This window comes from Thermobia domestica, chromosome 2, assembly GCF_964235325.1.
Source record: "Thermobia domestica chromosome 2, izTheDome1.hap1.1, whole genome shotgun sequence".
NCBI lineage: Eukaryota > Metazoa > Arthropoda > Insecta > Zygentoma > Lepismatidae > Thermobia > Thermobia domestica.
Window position 1 is genome coordinate 9927296 of NC_137455.1, and position 20906 is coordinate 9948201.

Here is a 20906-nt window from a genome sequence, read left to right on the forward strand (position 1 = left end):
TCGCATAGAATTCCTGGCCTTACAACTATCCCTGCATGAGTGTTATTGCTTATTGAAAATTTTCTAGGACTTCCGCCAGAAAGCAGTTTATTGCGGAAAAAATACAAGTTCAGCTATTCTGTTTGATGGTTCACCAGGTTTGGACTCGAGAGATACACTTATGGGGAAAAGACTTTTCTGTATACTGTAATATTTCGCAGAACCGTGAACAATTCCTGTCCGTTATGAAGAGGTTATTCAAACGTTTGGGGAGAAAAGGACTGTCCGCGTCCGTATCTGAGTGTCCGTAAAATGGAGGGTTTTGTTCCGTAAGAGAATATTTATATTTTTGCCGGGACAAAAAAATCTGTCCGTATTATAGAGGTGTCCGTTATTGAAAGGTGTCCGTTAAGGGAGGTTTCACTGTATAATATAAGATTTTGATATTTCAACACAATTCGTGTTTTAAAACATTAGATCGGAATTATTTGATTTGGACTTTTAACGATTCATTCTTAAAAAAAATATAGAAAATTAACATACAGCATTTAAAATATACAAATCATTTTGCTTGAACCAGGTTGTTAAAACATTCCACTGAATCGTAACTATTGTTTTTAAAAAGTACGTACACTATCAGTGTTTTCAGCTCCCCAAGAAAAAAAAAAATACGTACTGAAATTCGGAGTACAAATGTTCAAAAATGTAAAACTGAAAGCTAAGAAACTTTCTGAAGTAACAAAATTGCTAATATACAAGGTCTTTCCTGAAAGTAATGTCAGTGAATTTATTGTGACGCGACTGTATGTCGGGGCGCAGTCTAACCAGTTGAAACTAGTAGTGGAGGAACACCCAGCTAAACAGTGCTCCGAGCATCCCGAGAGTGTCCGTGAGGGTTATATATATATATATATATATATATATATATATATATATATATATATATATATATATATATATATATATATATATATATATATATAGATAGATATAGATATAGATATAGATAGATAGATATAAATCTTGCGCAAGTGAAAATGCATTAGAACGAAGATTTGCGATCAAGTTTTGCGTGAAACTTGGCAAGACCACTACGGAAACTGTTTCTATGTTCAAGACTGCTTACAAAAAAATTACCCTGTCAGATCGGCAAGTGTTTCGATTTCACAAGGTCTTTTTGGAAGGCCGGGAAGACGTCAACGGCGAGGACCGCGCCGGACGGCCGTCCACGACCACCACGGCTGACAATGTGACTCGAGTGAGGAAATTGTTAAACTCAGACCTACGATTAAGTGTTCGTTTAATGGCCGATATTTTAAACATTCCGAAAGCTCAGGTTCATGAAATCGTTACAAACCATATCGGCATGCGGAAGGTGTGCGCAAAAATGGTTCCAAAAGTGCTCACTGACGACCAAAAGTCACGCTGCGTTGGAACGTGCCAAGAAAATCTCGACATGTGCAAACATGATCGAAAATTTTTGGATAACGTAATTACAGGTGACAAGATTTGGGTATTTGAATATGACCCGGAGACCAAAAAACAACCTGGTTCATCACGAGTTTGTAGAATCTGGCAACACTGTGAACTCCAAATTTTATGTGGAAGTCCTCAAAAGACCGAAACGCAGCGTTTAACGCATCCGGCCGGACATCGCAGACAACTGGAAGTTGCACGACAATAATGCGCCGACCGACAGTGCCTTCATCGTCACTGACTACCTGGTCAAAGCAGGGGTGCCAACGATCCCCCGCCCCTGTACAGCCCGGAACTTGGCTCCTCCCGACCTTTTTCTGTTTCCACGCCTGAAGACACCCCTGAAAGGCAAGCATTTTGGGACAGTGGACGGGATCGAAGCGGCTTCTACCGCAGCATTAAAGGACATTCCGAAGGAGGACTATCGCAACGCATTCCGCTGGAGCCGATGTATTGACGCAAAAGGAGACCATTTTGAAGATTTTTAAACACTTGTAACGATAAATTTAATAAACGATTTTTAATATATTTACTGACATTACCTTCAGGACGGACCTTGTATTTTTGTATTTAGTCGGTACTTGTCGAAATGTCGACTAGTTTTTGCCGGTAGTTATCGAAATAACAATGTGCAAGTGCACTTAACGATTTTAGTAAATATGGCTTCCCGTGAGCGATGAATATCAATACTTTCTATTTACTAATGATGTTTCTTCTGCATTCTTCTCGTTAAATGCAGAAAATTTGCTAATTTGATTTTCCTGAAATGCGGATTTAAATGCATTATGTATATAGCGTTATTTTTCGGAACAAAATTAATCTTTCGTGGAATGTTGGGTTATACTGTATTACAGTGCCAAATTGTTTTCTTGTATACAACCGCCCCCATCACAACTGATCGGAGTGTGAGGTATTCCGTGCATGCTGCATTTAAATGTATTTATATGAGAAGACCTTTTTTTTTCTTTTTTTTTGGCCATAATTTTACTTTGGAGGACAACCTTTTGGACATTATTTTTGAAATACTTGTGACGTCCATAAATAAACGATTAAAAAGCTTTAGTATAAATATCTAGAAAGCACCTTCAAGCGTCTTCACGTATAATCTTCCTATTTTTATATCGTTCATTAATTATAGCCTCCTTCGCCCCCTCCCTCTCTTTCCTGCTACCATACTCTAGCACGTCCCTCATGGTACATTTTTTTCTTAGGCATTGTCCCAGCCAGTTTCTCATCTTCTTCTCAATAATATCTAAAGATGTTATTTTCTACCCAACCATTTCTAACACCCTCCCATTCTTTTTCCACTCGACCCAACGAATTATTTCCATTCTTATCCATACCCACATTTCGAAGGCTTCCAGTCTCTTTTAATCACTTATACGTAGTATCCATGTTTCTGCCCCATACAGTACAATACTCCACACTCTTCACAAAGTAGTATTTCCTAAATACTAAATCCAGTAGTTGTATAAAGAAATGTTAGAATTTTTCATTAATTCCCACAATATTTTGAAACATGAAAAAATGTGGTTGTTTTGATAAGCACATTGATATGGCGTAATCAGTTGATGACATGATTTAAAACAATCGTGCCATATACGCAAAATATTTGACTGCTTTATTCCATTTCTCGAAATTTTCATACTACGGCACCTGGAAGCTGTTACATGACGCGGGTTTCATGGTTCTGGTTCAACTATGCAGGTGACATCAGCGATTCTAAATCGGTCGGATATAAACCTAACACACACAGTTACACAGGAGCACCGATGATGGATTATATTAAGATTAATCTTATCTAAAGATGAGGAGATTCGCATAGCTCATAATGCGTTGAAATAGGGTTGTCTGCGAGACGAGACGAGACGTATCTTTTCGACTCAAGATGTGACTCCGCGTAGCGTAGTCGCTAACTCCTTCGCCTTTGATGCGAGCGGCCCCGAGCTCGATTCCAACTGGGGACACTTGGTCGAAAGGGTGTAACAGCTTCTTCGAACCAACCTCCTGAGTAGTTTTCCTGAAGTTTCCTCATTCAGACCAGATAGTGGTTAGTATGCCGGGGTAGTGCTTGACATGTTGGTCCCAAGCCGTTTCCTTCCTTTCCCCCTTCCTCGGATTGTGGTCACTGATGGACGTCATCCGATGCCAGTAATGCCCAGAAGTATGAATGAATAAACAAATCGACACAAAATAGCTTAACTATTTGTTTCGTAGACAACCCTATTTGGAGATCTCTTATTTGGCATATAGGCCTACTATAATGATGTTGGAGCTCCCCCGTGGCTAAGCGGTTAGCGTACGCGCCTTTGGCGTGGGAGACCCGGGTTCGATTCCCGGCTGGAGCTCATGTGGTTCGGACTCCACGTTAATCAGTAGGTCCACGTCTCATATGGCCTCGCTGCTGAAAGGGACGCTAAACTAAAAATCAACTCAACTATAATGATGTTGAGAGCTCCCTCGTGACCATATAGTGAGCATAGTCCTTCGAGTTGCGAGGGTCGGGTTCGATTCTCGGTAGAAGCTCATATAGTTTGAATACAATTGATCCACATCTCATTGCTTGGTACTGAAAGGCGACGTTAATTCCAAATCAACCAATAAATCAATATGTTGTTGATGATCTTCCATTAAAATTAGATTCTCAGTTAATGTGCAAACTAATCGTGTGAGAAAGTTACCTTTTCGTTGTGGGGTTACAGTTCTTTTTTCTCCATCACACAACTACTGATAAAAACTTTAACTTAGCTAGGCCATCGTTTGCTTTCAAAGCACATTCTGAAAGGTGATATAAAGAAAATGGAGATTCCCATTGGGATGCTGGGTCCTCCGTTTGAATTCGTTCGAGATACTATTAGTTACATTGAGATAAGGGACAGCACACACTTCAAGAGAAATGGCAGGCAGTACAGAAAACGTTATTCGTGAACTACATTTATGGTGTGGTATTGATCACATAAGGGTTTTGAAAGGAAATTAACTGCAAACTAGTCTCCCAAATATTATTATAAAGTGCAATTGTTTGCAAATGTTGTTAAGAGCTTCGTGTAAATAGTGCAGAATCGAAATTGGTTTACAGTAAATCTGTCGGAAATAATGGAGTTTAGTTGTCAATAAGAAGTTTGTGAAATACTTCATGCTAATTAGAACTGAAGTCAGAAATGTTTCAGATTGAAAGTGTACAAGACTTGCCAAACTGATCTTGTATCATAAACTTGAATTTGAAATAACAAACAAGGAATTGTCAATACAGGTTAAAGAAACAAAAAAATATTAAAAATGGAACAGATATGGGAAAAAATAATTTTAATAATTGCGTAACAAATTCTAAATCTTTCTAGTAGACCTTGCATTTAAATTAGTATTTCACTGTTTCTTTTTTTAAATTTAAATAATTGTTTTGGCGTTAAGTTTAAGATATCGGTTGGGAACAAAAAAAGAATCGTATTTTCGAAATAAGGTTACAGAGGTTGATGCATTTATATTGAGCCGAATTTGAATGTTCCACTTCCCTAGGAAATGATGTGTTTCCTCCACCGGTTGTGTTCGATCTGCAGGCTCTACTGACTATTGCAGCAGACTGCGTTGCAGTTGGACAATGAGTATTGCATCCCACTCTTCTTTAAGAGCTTTCCACAGGCGAAGACGGTGCGGACTTTACGATAAGACAGGCGCTGTTTAAGGAGTCCGAAAGCACAGTAGTCCATTGGGCTGGCATCTGGACTCTTTGACAGAGATGTCAGAGAAGAGAACTGCCGAAATTCCAGTTTGGGTTCCATACGACGATTGAATTCCGGCGATGTTTTCATGTCATGTGATTGGATGCGTGATCTGAGTGCAGTTCAACCTGATTCACGTTGTCCGTACAATGCTTGGATTACATGCTGGTACATTTCAGTTAGGACATGAGTCTGGTAGTACACAGCATTAATTTTGACGTTTCGCTCCACCTTTCGGAGACGCAGTTTGCCTCTGCACAAGAAACCGATTACAGTTACGAACCCTTTTGGGAAACACACTGCGCACTGATGGAAGAACGTGTTTCGGCCCGTGGCATCAACAGGTCTGTATGTGATGGCACGAACTTTACCACAGTCTGTGAGATAAATCCACGCCTCATCAAGGATATCGCGAAACTTCATCGATCACCCGCGAGATGACGTTTATACAGCCTCATACAGTTCCTTTTTCATTCAGCCACATGACACGGTTTCAGGGCGTGCACACTGTTCTTGCGAACGATGAAGCGTAAATCTCTATGAATAACGCGATTGACTATCGCCTGTGATATGCGGATTTGCTAGCCATCGCACGCTGTGTGTGTGGATATTCGGAGGTCGCCATACGCCATCCCAAAGGCAATAGCGGCGGCATCTTCGGTGTGGTGGTCCCAGGACTGTGCCGCATACTTCCGTATAATACTGTTCACGGTGGCGCGAAAATTACACACTTGACACATTTATGCGTAGGGAAGGGCCACAATAAACACCTCCCATAATCTGTTCAAGTTCGGCGACACTTGAACTACGCTTCACCACAGTGCTTACTCCGGGTCTAACGAGATATTGTTTTTGCCCCGTGGCATTTCACGGCGATGAGTTGTGTATGCACATTGTCTTCGGTTCAATATCAGTGAGTTAACTTCTGTAGAAGGAAAGTATGTTGTCTGGTACTGTTAAAACTTCCTTACTAAGATTGTTAGCTTCCGTCAAATAAGCTTTTTTTTTTTTTTTTTTTTTTTTTGTACTTTGCTTCTAACAAGAATAAACTGTAGTTACATGATAAAAAGTTTCTTACCTTGGAGCATTCAAAGTACGATCCTCCTGCATCCATACATTACTGCAGCCTGCCCGTTGGTGCATAGAAGGATTGCTCAAAGTCCTTTTGTGGAATGCTGTTGAAAACCTTTGACTTAGTTATCTTGATGGCCGTTACGTCATAATTTGAGTGCAGACTTTAATTTAGGAAATAGAAAATCTCACGGGGCCTGATCTGGTAAATAGGAATGATGGGACAGTACACAGATCCCCTTTTGGTTCAAAAAGTCTTGCGCAATCACTGCCTTGTAACTGGGCATTGTCATGGAGCAATGTCACTGAGCATCACTTTGATACTCGGGCCTCACACGTGTGATACGTTGCAGTAACCAAGTACCGGTAACCACTTCAGTAACCCAAAGTACGCAGTGGCTCAGTGGTAGAGCGTACACCTCCGGTGCTTGGGTCCCTGGTTCGATCCCAGCTTGCACGTGAGGACTTTGTGGTAGACAAACACCGTGCTCGTAGGTTTTGTCGGGATTCTCCCGTTTCCTCCGACTTTCTCCATTCCACCATTTCATTAATTTCTCATTACTGTCTCCTTTAGCCTAACCGCCATATGCGTGGGACGTAAAACTCAATGATTTCATTTCATTTTTTCAATACCCCAAGGTAAAGTGAGACATTCACTATCGATCCTTTATGCACAATTCTCTTACTATCGTAATAATAATAATAACAATCAGTGGTATATTTAGGGGGCTTCTGGACTTAAGCCCCCCGAAATCTTACTATAGTAAAGTATATGAAATATCTTGCAGAATTTTCATCAGGCAAAGCCCCCCGAAAGTTAGCAAAGTCCCCCCGAAAGAAAATCGTAAATACGCCATTGATAATAATAATAATAATAACTAAAGGTTTGATTTTGAATTTTGACTGCCGCAGTTTTTTGGCCTGTGGAGACTTAAAAGACTTCCACGCAACAATACGACGTTTTACCGACAAAACTCAGTCAAGATAAAGCAGTTAGTATCAGTTATTCAGGAAACGTTTGTTTTTTGTTTGCACCACAGCTGCGCCACATTTGAGAGAAAATATCAGTTTCAATTTTAAATTGCCACACTATATATATATATATATATATATATATATATATATATATATATATATATATATATATATATACAGTGCGTTCCACGAATAACACTAAGGTCCACCTCCTGAAGAAACGAAGGCAGATAGAAACTTGAAACCTTTTGGAACCTTCAAGGAACTTAAAAGGCAACATTATGCTGAGAACGAGAATCCCCCACAAGGGGGGCTAAAGGGGGTTACTGGGGGTAACTCAAAAATTTTAAATAGCAACCCCCATCGTGTGGTACCTCGTTTGAAAGGTAATCACGAGTAAAGACCACTTGTGAAAATTGTAAGTCGCTAGCATGTCCGTAGCCAACATGGCGGCCATCCGTAAAGAACGGTCGAAGTGCGTTCAACGAATAACACTAAAGCTCGTCTCCAGAAGAAACGAAGGCAGATAGAAACATGAAACCATTTGGAACCTTCAAGGAACGTAAAAGGCAAAATTACGCTCGAAGAAATATTGCAAACCTGTAAGCAGAGAGTAACATAGTATGATTTGGAACATAACTCATTAATGCAGGAGATGCTCTAATTGTGCACCGCCCACTTCTGGCAGTAATGTAAACGTTGGAAGAACTCCTCTCGAACACGGGTAAAAGTCATTACCGGTATAGAATGACAGGCATCAACTATGCGTTGGCGCAACTCCGCAATGCTGTTCGGCTGCGTGCGGAACACTATAGTCTTCAAATAGCCCCAAAGAAAAAAGTCGGGTAGAGCAAGGTCTGGCGAACGGGCTGGCCATTCAGTGGTGCCGCGATGACCAATCCATATTCGCGGAAACTCACTATCTAAATAGTCACGTACAAGGCGGTTAAAATGGGCAGGACAGCCGTCATGCTGAAAAACGGGCGGAATCTCTCCAAATTCTTGCGGATTCTCTTCCATTGCTTCGACAATAAACGGTGCAATAAAGTCTTGCAGCAGCGCCAGGTACTTCTCACCCGTTAATATTCCATCGATGAAGAGGGGCCCGATTATGTGATTACCTAAGATACCCGCCCAGACATTCAGCGACTCTGGGTGTTGAGTGTTGCCTTCACGAAATACATGAGGGTTTGTGTCACACCAATATCGGCAGTTATGCCTGTTGACCTTGCCATTCAAGTAGAACGTACTCTCATCGCTGAAACACACGTTTGTCAGCACAATGATCCCACGTGCCAACGCCTCACACATCTGCTCACAAAACTCGATACGCATATCGGGATCATGTTCACTTAACTCCTGGACCATATGTAGTTTGTATGGATGGAAGGTATGTTTTTTTAAGATTCTGTATGTCGTTGTGCGTGACACACCACACGTTTGAGCCACAGTTGTTATGGACTGTTGAGGATGCACATTCAGCTCCGCCAATACTTGTATCTGTGTTTCTTCCGTAGCAACACTAGGGTTTCGAGCCTTTGGGGCATTGGTCACACTGCCTGTCGTAAAGAATTTGATTAATAAATGGCGGATAGAAGAAACACTAATTGGGTTGCGCACATTTTGTTCATTGGACAACCGTGCTATTGCACTATACGAACGATTCGTAGCACCAAAGAGTAACACAATTTCAATTCTCTGCTCAAGAGACCACATTATGTATGCAATGTAGGATGGTCAAACGCACCAGCACAAACACACGTCTACGTCCTTCAGACCTACTGTTCCGGGTTGTAATGTAGCGCACTGATGATCGGAAAAGCACATCTGATAGTGGTGCACGAGTAAACAGAGTAGCTTTGCTAAAGTACGTGTGTCCAACACCAAAGCGCCACCACGGGCAACTCGTCGTCATGAACTACATCTCCTCGTCCGTAAGAGTAGCAGTTCGACAGTAGTGCAATGGTAACGTGTTGGTTCAGTACACGTGCGGTCCGGGGTTCGAGCCTCGGAGGGTTCAGATTTTTCAATAATAGTATGGTACTCTCTTTTCAATCGGTTTCAGTTCAGTTTGCATGTTTTATATTTGCAATACTGTTATAGTGTTAGTTGTGTGGTATATGTATTGTGCATTCGTTCCGAACTAGACCTACGTTAGACTTTAGAGTTTGTTGCGGACACGGTCTGGTCTCTATACGCGATTACTTTCCCAGCGAGGTACCACACGATGGGGGTTGCTATTCAAAATTTTTAAGTTACCCCAGTAACCTCTTTAGCCCCCCTTGCGGGGGATTCTCCTCAGCATAATGTTGACTTTTAAGTTCCTTGAAGGTTCCAAAAGGTTTCATGTTTCTATCTGCCTTCGTTTCTTCTGGAGACGAGCTTTAGTGTTATTCGTTGAACGCACTTCGACCGTCCTTTATGGATAGCTGCCATGTTGGCTACGGACATGCTAGCGACTTACAATTTTCACAAGTGGTCTTTACTCGTGATTACCTTTCAAACGATGTACCACACGATGGGGGTTGCTATTTAAAATTTTTGAGTTACCCCCAGTAACCCCCTTTATCCCCCCTTGTGGGGAATTCTCCTTCTCACATAATGTTGCCTTTTAAGTTCCTTGAAGGTTCCAAAAGGTTTCATGTTTCTATCTGTCTTGGTTTCTTCAGGAGGTGGACCTTAGTGTTATTCGTGGAACGCACTGTATATATATATATATATATATATAAATGGATCAATTATCTTCATACACTCTTATAACTTTGTTTTGTATAGTAGCATGTTGTACCATGCAAATTTCGGCAGGAGGAAATTATTCGGTATACACTGTAATATCACAAGCTATAGTGTTGCCAACTCAAAGTTGATTTTTCAAATGGCACTACAACAGATTATTATATATTTGAAATTTACGTGTAAAACGAAAACAATACCACACTTGTCATAGAGTGTTGCAAACTAAGGATGCTACAATATCACAAACATCTAAAGTTTGGTGGCCTCTACAGCAGTAATAATGCAAGTGAGACAGATGAGGCAGTGCACATCCAAAGTACTTTAGGGTCTAATACTATGATATGATATGACGGATTTCCAATGAATACGAATAAAGTTACGAGGGATTGAAAATGTGACTTTTTTCAAAAGCATTTATGTCAAAAGCTATTCAGATAAGTATCTCATCAATTGCATAGATGGTTTTCAATAGAGGTGAAGATCACAATGCCGTTAATAGCAATTTGATATGTCAAATCGTCCTGGAGATATGGTAACAATTGGTAAAGTTTGCAGCACTGCTTAAAATTATGCAATTCCAAGAACTTACTATAATTATATCTACCGAAAAGCATTTTTGTAATGTTGAAGAAACAAAGTGAATTTTAAAAAAGTTATAGAAAATTTCTACAATGCGCCATTTAAAAGAAATACATCAAATTTTATCGTTTTTTCATATTAACGGAATGATTTCAGATATCAAGTTGCTGTAAACGGTATTATTATCTTTATACCTATTTAGTCATCAACGTAATTCAATGTGATAATTACCTAAATAGCTTTTCTAAATACAGGGCCTGTCCCCAAAAATAAGTAGAATAAATCTGGGTACACAAATGTATTGCAAATCAAAGTGTAAATTACTAAAAAAAATCTTCAAAATAGCTCCCTTGTGTATCGACACACCGCTGCCACCGTTTTTGCCAGTCGTGGAAGGCGTTGACGGGAATATCGTTCAAGCATCTCGTCACGACCTCTTTGACGATATTCGGTGTTCCAGTATGGCTCCCTTTCAATCTCCTTATTATTCTTGGAAACAAATAGAAATCCGGCGGTGCCAAATCGGGACTGTAGGGTGGCTAGGGCAGCGTTGCCACTTTATGCTTGGTCAGGTACTCGGTCAAAAGGAAGGCGGTGTGGGACGGCGCGTTATCGTGGTTCAGCCTCCATTTGATTCCTTCCTGACGCGTTTCATTCTTTTCCGCAGCAGCGTTTCAAATGCTTCCACGTAACACTTACTGTTTACTGTCCGTCCCTGCGGCACAAACTCTTTGTGAATAACGTCTTTAAAGTTGATAAAGGCTATGAGCTTCGTGGTCCACTCTGTCATTTGAGATCGTACTCAAAGATTCCTGTGTCGTCACTACGTTATCGAAAAAAGTGTAGGTCACTTTTACAGCGGTTCAACATTTCACGCGAGATTGTCCAACGAGCAGCCTTCTGATGTTCCGTCAGACCATCTTGGCACATATCATTTTCCTGGCTAAATCTTCTGTAAGAAGGCGATGCGCTGTGGTTTTAGGAATATTGCACTCCTCTGTTGACAGTCTGACACTCAGACATCGATAGGAATTGATTTTGGCTCTCACTTTTTGCATATTTTCGCCACACTATTGTTGACGGACGTCCAGGGCGTTCCACGTCACCAACCTCCTCCTTTGCCCTCTCTGTACATTTTGTGCAGGCAGATAACCATTCCTTCGGACATTACCCAACCGCCGTAAGTATCCTTGCAGTCGTATACGATAATCATCATAACTGTCACGTTGCTGGGGTTCTGATGAGCTTTGAATTTTCGTGGTGACCCATAAGGATGCTATTCATTTGATTGGCGTTTCAATTCTGGCTCGTACGATTTGATCTATGTTTCATCCAGCGTAATGATATGGCGTACGAAAGCCTTTCCTTCCCACTCGTTGCGTTCCAACTGGGTTCGAATAGTTTCGTAATAGCCATTTTTGCATTTGTCATGCGGAACCTATCGTGATGCATTTTTTCTCATGGCCTGGCGTTTCTTCAAAATGTGCAGAACAGTCGTATGCGCTTATTCTGTCTCTTGGGCCAGCTCGCGAATAGTATGGCGTCGATCAGTGTCCAGTAATGTGATAACAGCATTTGTGTCTTCTTCACTTTCACAGGGACTACTAGGCCGTTTAATGTCTTCCATATTTTCGCGTCCCTCTGTGATGGCTCGTACTCACCTTCACTGTTCTTGTAAAACAATTCTGATTCCCTGCAAACCTCACCTTGATAAGTCTCGTGCTGTATGGCCTCGCACATTCAATTTATGATTAACTCTGTTATTATTTTTTCGAAAACATCGTGACAACAATTTGCCTTACACCGGTCGCGTACGTAGATGTTGGTGGTAACATGGACGCCCGCTACATGAGACTCTGCTCTTCTCGTCTATTGCCCTAACACGTGACATCGGAAGGTAGAGTCCATTTGCGCTGAGGTATGGTAGCTATGTAACTAACATGTGATACGAGGGACATTATTTGATTCCGGCGCGTAGCGTCTCTAAAGCAGTGTTGCTACTATTAAAGTTACAACCCTCGTATATATAACTTTAGTTTACACACTGGCATTAGATCAAGCGATGATTCGCACAGAACAACTCAGCAATCCTGGCGTCATTACATACATTCATTTGCACACGTCAACCAATATTAGTCCGACATGAAAATATAGTGCCAGAAAGCCAAATTCAACAACTCAGAATCCATTTCTGTTTCTGTCATAATCGTAGTACCCAATTACCCACGTAGCTGATATAAAAATCATATCGTTAAAATGGGCGGGTAAATGAAGGGTGATTATGAATAGAAAGAGCGTTTGGCGCGATATGCAACTGCGCTAAATAATACCAATGCTTAAGTGACTTGGTCTCCTTGTGTAACAGTGTAACACTGTAACAGTTAGCATGCGCGTTTTGATACACGGTGTCACGAGTTCGATTCCCAGTGGGAGAATGTTCAACGCATTACGATGGGTCATATTCGACCTTAAACAAGATCCACGTCCTATATAACCTTGGTGCCGAAAAGAGACTATAAACTTCAATAAACAGTCAAATGGCTTTACGCTTGTATCGCCAGTTATCAGTCACAAGTTCCCTCCATTTCTAATTGTATGAAGAAAAGTGATTAATTATAAAGTAAAAATAAAGGGCACCCCCTCTATTTTAGGTAGGACATGGAAAGCCAGGGGCTTGGTGTAGGAGCGAAGGCTCATACTTTCATAATTTTGGAGGTGATGTAATCAATATGATCCTTCCGCCGCCTTTATCCCCCTCCTAAGGTTTCCAAGCTGTTCAATTAGTGAAGGCTGGGTGAACTTCTGGCATTGAAACGAGGATAGAACAAGAAAAATACCCTCCTTCACCGGGAATCGAAGTCCAGTTGGTAAATAGAACCTTACCGATTGCGCCACTGACCACCTCATTGCAAGAAGAGAACAGAAATTCCTTGATTTGAAACTTAACGTGGAATCAGAATCACGAGATTTGTCCTGCACCGAATGTGATAATGCTAACTATTTAGTCACAAGAAAATCCACTGAAGGGTTCTTGATAGCAGGCAAATGGACACCAAAATTATCAGTCTTTAGTGTAACATATTTTTCCATACTTTTTATGTGTCTTATTATAGAGCCCCGTGTCTTCACTGTTCGCCTTTTCCCGTTTTGCCTTATGATTCTTATCACAGGAAACGTCAATCAAAAATTGGTATTTAATAATTTGTTATCGTAAAACAAAACGGGAATTCCCGTTTCGCCTTACAATAATATTCATATGTTGGCAGCCCTGCTCGAACAAATATACAGCTTGCTTCGAATTTGCTGCCAGTCTCTCAAATTAACTTTGTCATTTTTCATTTCTCTTTATCATATCTATTTTTTCGTTCGTTGTTTATAGAAACAGTAGAATCACTTTTAACAGTATCCACTTTACATGTACTTTATTTCTTTTAACCTCAATGACAATCAAAGGCGCCGATTTCTCTGTAAATTTGGGGGGGGTCCATTCAGATGGTGAAGGTATATATATATATGTATATATATATATATATATATATATATATATATGAAGATTTTAAGACAAATTGCACTCAAATTATGCCAAATATTGTATATTTATAAATACAATAGGGGGGCCCCCCAGGATCGGCGCCCTTGATGACAATCGTTTATTCTGTCTACAGCAGCGTTTCCCAACCGGTGTGCCGCGGCACACTGGTGTGCCGCGAATGAGCCGTTGGTGTGCCGCGAGGAAATCGAAACAAAATTATTAATTCTATAGCAACCAAATTGCAAGACATAGGAAAAAGGGTATATTAATATTTCACATTGCTATTAACTTCCACAACGTAAAAAAATTACTGCAACTGTAACATTATTGTACATACATTGCTGTATACCAGATAGTATTTCGGAAACAGAATTTTAATTGTCGGAGCGTCATACACACCAATGTTGATGCTTCAGTTGACTTCATTTGACTGGGTGAGGGAACCTTTTGCGCCTTCTGTCCTACATTCATCAGAATTAAATGTCCAGGAAGAACGTGAATTGGTCGATGTAAGGAATGACGAGGTTTGAAGCTTAAGTACTCACAGCAAGATATGGGATTATTCTATATTTCTCTCCGGAGATAATATCCAGCTATTTCTACAAAGGCTGTGAAAGTTCCTATTCCCTTTTCTACATCCTACTTAAATAAAACAGGATTTTCTGCAACGAACACAATTAAGTGTAAGAACAGGTCACAATTATTAACTCCGGAACACGATATAAGGTTGTGTTTATCAATCATCATTCCAGAATTGAACTAGATTATGAAAGAACATCAAGCTCATGTTGCATATTAATTTTGCTTCGTGCACCAACTTGTTTTACTTATTTTTGAAAAATTGTAACATTCATACAATATTTTTTTTAAAAAGTAACATATATTAACCGTGTTAATACATTTTGAGTTTCATACTATGTTACTTTTCTGCACATATTTAATGTTGAAAAAAGTATTTATCGTTATGACCATTATTGCCTCTTTATTGTTGCAAACTATATCGAAACTTGAAATGTTAAAATATCATTCAATCCTTTCGACGAAGCAAACATGCATACAAATTACTTACATTTGCGTTTTAAAAGTATGAGAGATTTGTTTGTTCGTTCGTTATTTAATGATCTCCCTTCTTAGTGAAAGGTTGAATACAGTTTTCGAAAATGAAAGTGTATTTTTAAAAGCTGAGTCCTATAATTCATTGCAGTTGTTTTCTGTTTTTAAATTAGAACGATAAATAAGCATAATCATTTGCCACGGGGAAAAACCAGTGATCAGCTTTCTTCTCTGAGAGATGATCAGTAATCTGACACACAAAATATATAACGGTTTTTTATATTTACAAATATTATTACTATTATTATTATTATTATTATTATTATTATTATTATTATTATGAGTGTGCCGCGAGAATTCAAGTTACACCCGTAGTGTGCCGCAAGTTGAAAATGGTTGGGAAACGCTGGTCTACAGAATAGAATTTAACTTCTCGGAAGCTACTGAACTCAGATCAGGAGTGCAGAAAAGTTTTGAAAGTGAAAAAAAAAAAGTCCTCGGTAATGCTTACTACTTATGTGTAAAGAAAAAGACAAATTAAAATGATAGTTCTCATAATCATGTTTCATTTGTTGCGTAAAGAAAACATTTTTGCAGAAACTCCGACTCACAAATCTTCCCAACCATCAAACAGTCTGAGTCCAGTATTCATTAGTGCAAAAATTTCAAGCAAACAATGTACGACTATACTTAGGTAGAAAAAAAGAATAAATTTTTCCACAACGCAAAAGGAGAATGGTTTTATTTGATAAAGGGGGGGGGGAACAACAAGGAACTTACAATAGCGATATATAAAGGAGTAGCCGGGGAGAGAAATGGGGAGCTGACCTTCCAAACCATATCCTACCAAATGAGATTCGCTTGTTATGTGTTTGTTAAACTTGTTTAATACTTAGCAGGGACGTGGGGGAAGAAGTGTCCAAGTTCAGTATGATGACAAATTGTATTAAAATTTGTAATACCGCCCCTAAAATTAGACAAAATTTACAGCAAAGTCGGAAATGAGGATTCGACCCTCAGGACCCATTCTTCCTACATTAAATGAAGAATGTTTGTAATATAAAATGAAGTATTTTTTAAAATGAAAATTGAACAACAATAAATCGTTAAAATAATGTTTAAAAATGAAATGAATCATCCACTATGATTCTCTGATTTGCTTAACTGGATGCACAATTGCCAATTTATTGCTATACTACATAATGTACTATAATGGTGTCTGGGTTTAATCTTCGAGTTAGTTTAATTTTCTTCGAGCTTTTTTCCCCCTTTCATTTATACCTATAAGAACGCAAAGTCAAACAAATTGACTTTTACTTCCTTATTAATAGTTTATAGGTACATTTTGTACAACCTATTATTCTAAATTCACGACTGCGAAAACCAAAGCCTCAATAAGGTAGCATACCCAACATAGTAATAATAATAATAATAATAATAATAATAATAATAATAATAATAATAATAATAATAATAATAATAATATACTATAATACTATAATAATAAATGTACAGATTAATACATATTTCCAATTATTGAAAAAAAACTTATTATTCTTATACATTTTAACCATATTTTATACATTATAATCAAAGCAATCATTCTTTGATTTTTAGAAATACTGTGCACGAAAAAAAAAAAAAAAAAAACTAAACGATCTAGCACTAGAAGATGTTGAAAGCATCTGTCTGCCATTAGCGACTAGGTTAAATTTTGAAACAAAACATTTTTTTTTCTAGAAATATATACTTTCTTCTTTATTATGTTCATGTTTGCCGGTAGCCAGATAGGGCAAGTCCTCTCTTGTCAGTGGGATAAATTATGGAAAAGGCATAAAAATTAATGTTTATATTCATGCAACTAGATTATTTGTATGCATTTGCAAGGATAGAAAGGGATTTTGGAATTTTTGTGTAAGTTTGTTTTCTATAAAATGGTTAAATGTTAGGAGCCAATCAGGGAACACGTTTCCGATTGGATGCCTCATTTACAGATCCATATGTTGCTCAAGCAACTGCATGCTGAGTCTGAAGAGTAAAAATTCCCGATCGGTACTGAGTTCGTCAGTTGAAAGTGTGGAAGTGCAACTGCGTTAATGTATAAAGTAACTGTATCTTTTAGCAGGACATGCTGAAAGACACCAGAAATATAAGTGGAGACAGTTAAACATTCGCCTGGGTACTTTGAAATGTAGACTAAGTAGTAAGCAGATTTCTCTAATGCAATACTTAAATGCTGTTGCTTATTGTATACATATGGAAGATAAATAGCATCTTGTATGGATGTTTTGTACTTCTTGTAGTAACTGTGCTTATGTTTTATACAAATAAATAGATCAAATTGTATCTATCAATATATTTGCAAGTCTACCAACACGAAGTTCGTAAGGCGAAACGGGAAAATGCACATCGAGATTTCCCGTTCCGTCTTACGTTAAGATGGAAAGTAATAACAGGTTTTACATGCAGATTGCATTGTTAGAGGTCATAAGGCGAAACGGGAAAAGGCGAACAGTGCAGGAATCATAGAGACCACGACGAACATGTAAGGCATAATATTTCATGTGTTAAATTGTATGGATCCCATAACAGGACGCTTACTGGCACGCACGAGCACAGAGTAAAAATATTCGAGAAAAAAAATTAATGATTAAAGTTTTCGGGTGAAAAATAATAATTGGAGAATGGAGAAGATTGTGAGACTTGAAAGTTCGTATGTATCACCAAATATATTGCGGAGTACTTCAATCGAGACGTCTAAGAGGTACATTCTCGCTTAACAACGCTCAACTTCTATCTGTAGGAACTTCAAAGGATATGGTATAGTACCGCAGAAAACAGGCTATACTGGTTGCATCATAGAAAGCAATAAGACATTATCTTGCATCAAATAAGACTTCAAGATAATGTTCAGCATACCACCTAGTAATAAAGCATTTACACAAATGTTCAGGAGTAAGTACATTTGGCCCCTTCGTTGTTATACAACCTTTGTAACAGCAATGTGAATTGGGTTGCCTAACATTAGTGAACTATGACTATGGAGAAAATATACCCTGAAATGTATGCAATGTGCGATGTAATAACAAGTGTACTGTCTAATATGAATGTTTTTTCGTCTCAATATACCCAATAATAAACAACAACATTTTTATTGTTATTTGATCTTCAATTACTTCTCCGTAAGTGATAAAGATTTTCAAAAACTTCACGGAAATTCGGATCGAGCCAGACACCCCTCACACCAGAAGTGAACAGTTTACCACTGAGTCAGTATACCCTTTCCCAAAGGTGATTTATCATTATTGTTGTTATATAAAGAGTTCGTGAATGTCATTTGAAAATAAAATTGGCATATTTCCACATTTTTTTCTGGATAAACTAAAGAAAAGTGTATGCGGCCTTTCGAAAGGTTTTATTTTGCCCTTTGTTTTTTTTTTTTTTTTTTTTTTTTTTTTTTTTTTGTAGAAGAGATGTCAATCAAAATCACTAACCGAAGCGGGGTGGACAAATTTGTTTTTTCATGTAGTTTGGTTAGATGATTGAAGGAGAGGGGAAGAAGGGAAATTCGCTGGGTTTTGGTGCAGTGGATGAGATTCGAACGCGTAACCCTTCTGAGCATGCTTTGATATAACAGACTTGTGAGGCCATTCCCCTTTTGCATGCTCGTGAATCGAACCGAGGAGCTATCACATCCGGATATCCCCGTGTCCACAATCCAGGCTCTTTGTGTTCGCATAGATACAACTATATAATATGTTAATGTGTATTTAATGCATATGTATATATAGTTGGAGGACGGCCGGAAGTGTTGTTTCCTCTTTCCCATACTTCCGGTTGAAGTAGGATCGCTCGTGTCGACTCGGCTGGAAGTGTGGAGAAGCAGCCCAGCGCTTGGAGTTAGAAGCCGGTGCAGTCAGCCCCGCCCAGCTACGCCGCACAGTGTTAGTGCATGTTTGTGCACGGAATATGTGAGAGTGTGCCGTCGTGTGTGTTTTCTCATGTGTGTGGTTGGAAAAACTTGTGTCACGAAGTTAGGCAAAGCCAAAGCTATGCTGCGGGTTCAGTGTAGTTAATAAGTGCTTTTGTAGAAGTGTGTGACAGACGAATTGTGCCTAATAGAATGTGAGCGTTTTCGCTCACTGGAATACATACATTCTACGGCATGGAGAGAGTTGACGGATCGCTCTTCATGTACCGGCGACCAGTCTACAGAGTTTTCCAGTATCTGGAAACGTAAGTAACGTATTCTTTATGCTGCTCGCACATTTGTTTTGCTTTTTTTTTTTTTTTCATGCTTCCAGTGATGTGTGCTGCTTATTGCTTGTCGTTGCTCTTTTATTTTGTTTTCAATACTTGACCAATGCTAATGGGATGTAAATGCCTAATTGGTTTTAATTACAGAGTTTCTGAACTGAAAACTTTCTTTGACTCACGTGAACTCTTCATATAAACAGTCTTCGTGACAACAGTGCGTGTTATGGCATCATATTGTGTTGACGTTTCCCCATAAGCATCAAGATTTATATGAAAAAAGTACGCAATACATATAATGCTCCTGAAATTTAAAAAAAAAAAAAAAAAAAAAGAGAGAGAGAAGAGATTTTATTGATCTTTACTCGCAGCAAACAGTGAATTGAAGGCACAGATCGCAACTGTGTCTGGTGAAGTTCGTTAATTTCATAGAAGTTTAAAGTTTTCTAAAATGTTGTCATGAATTTCAAAAAGTTTCGACGCAAATGCTGTGGTAGTGTATTTTTTCAATGTGTAATTACATGACAGCTGCATTGAAAGTCCTGCTAAATATGTTTAGATTGCATTAGGGATTAGAAGTCGTTAATAACGCAATATTGAGTGTGATGTTGCGACTTTAAGTTTCCTGTATTCCTATTTTAACTTCGTTCCTGGGTTGAAGAGACGTTTTATGAGTTTTGTGTGTGTGTGTAACAAAGAGTTGTTCGTGTTCACGATATTAATTGTTGTAACACGTAAATAGACATATCAACATTGTATCATAATCATTATACCGATACTTTTAGAATTGAACGTGCGATAAATTGAGTCGATTTTGAGTTTAACGTCCGGTTCAGCACGTTATGAGACGTGAACCTACCGATTAATGTGGAATCTGAATCAAATGAGCTCCCGCCGGAAATCGAACCCGGGTCTGCCACGCCGAAGCCGCGTACGCTAACCGCTTAGCCATGAAGGAGCTACTAAATGTACGATAAAATCTACGTATTATTGAAATTGCGATTTTCGTATAAACGGAGTTTAGTGTCCCTTTTCAACATCTAGACAATATGAAACGTGGACCTACAATCCGGGGTTCGAGTTAATGAAGAATAGGGGGATTTTCTTATCTCGCCAAGTAATTTCTCCAGCTCATCAATCAAGAATTTCATGTTTGCTAGGGAAATATTTTCCCTTATTTCATATACATGACTGAAAATAAATTAATAAATTAAATAAATATGTGTGTCTCCCTCGTAAAAAAAAAAAAAAAAAAGCTTGATTCGAACCCTGCTACAGTTTATGGTGAAATCCGAGCCACTGTAATGCATTCAATTTCAAGACTTTAACTGGGAATCGAATTCGAGATTCAGTACACCAAAGGCATGCCCGCTAGCCATTAGTCACGGTGGAAGGGCTGTTGCAAGTATTGGATACAACACAGTATTTCAGTTTTATAATAGAACTTAACAATGTCTGGTTTAGAAACATCCAGGAATAGCATATTTATTAACATAGATAGCCAAGTTAGTATGGTAATAAGGCAAATGTAT

At 38.9% G+C, this 20906-nt stretch overlaps 1 protein-coding gene across 6 annotated transcripts in view; it reads left to right on the forward strand.

Annotated features, from left to right (window-relative positions):
- Positions 1–20906, forward strand: part of Fak (protein tyrosine kinase 2 Fak) — a 414892-nt gene that overhangs the window by 41506 nt on the left and 352480 nt on the right. The window contains exon 1 of one of the 6 annotated variants that reach the window (XM_081738431.1): positions 19082–19356. The exons of 4 other annotated variants lie outside the window; for them this stretch is intronic. In XM_081738431.1, coding sequence (XP_081594557.1) covers positions 19286–19356 — 71 coding nt within the window. In that variant the 5' untranslated portion in view covers positions 19082–19285. Of the gene's footprint in view, positions 1–19081; positions 19357–20906 lie in introns of those variants that run through there. One more of the 6 variants, XM_081738439.1, reaches the window with a different exon arrangement.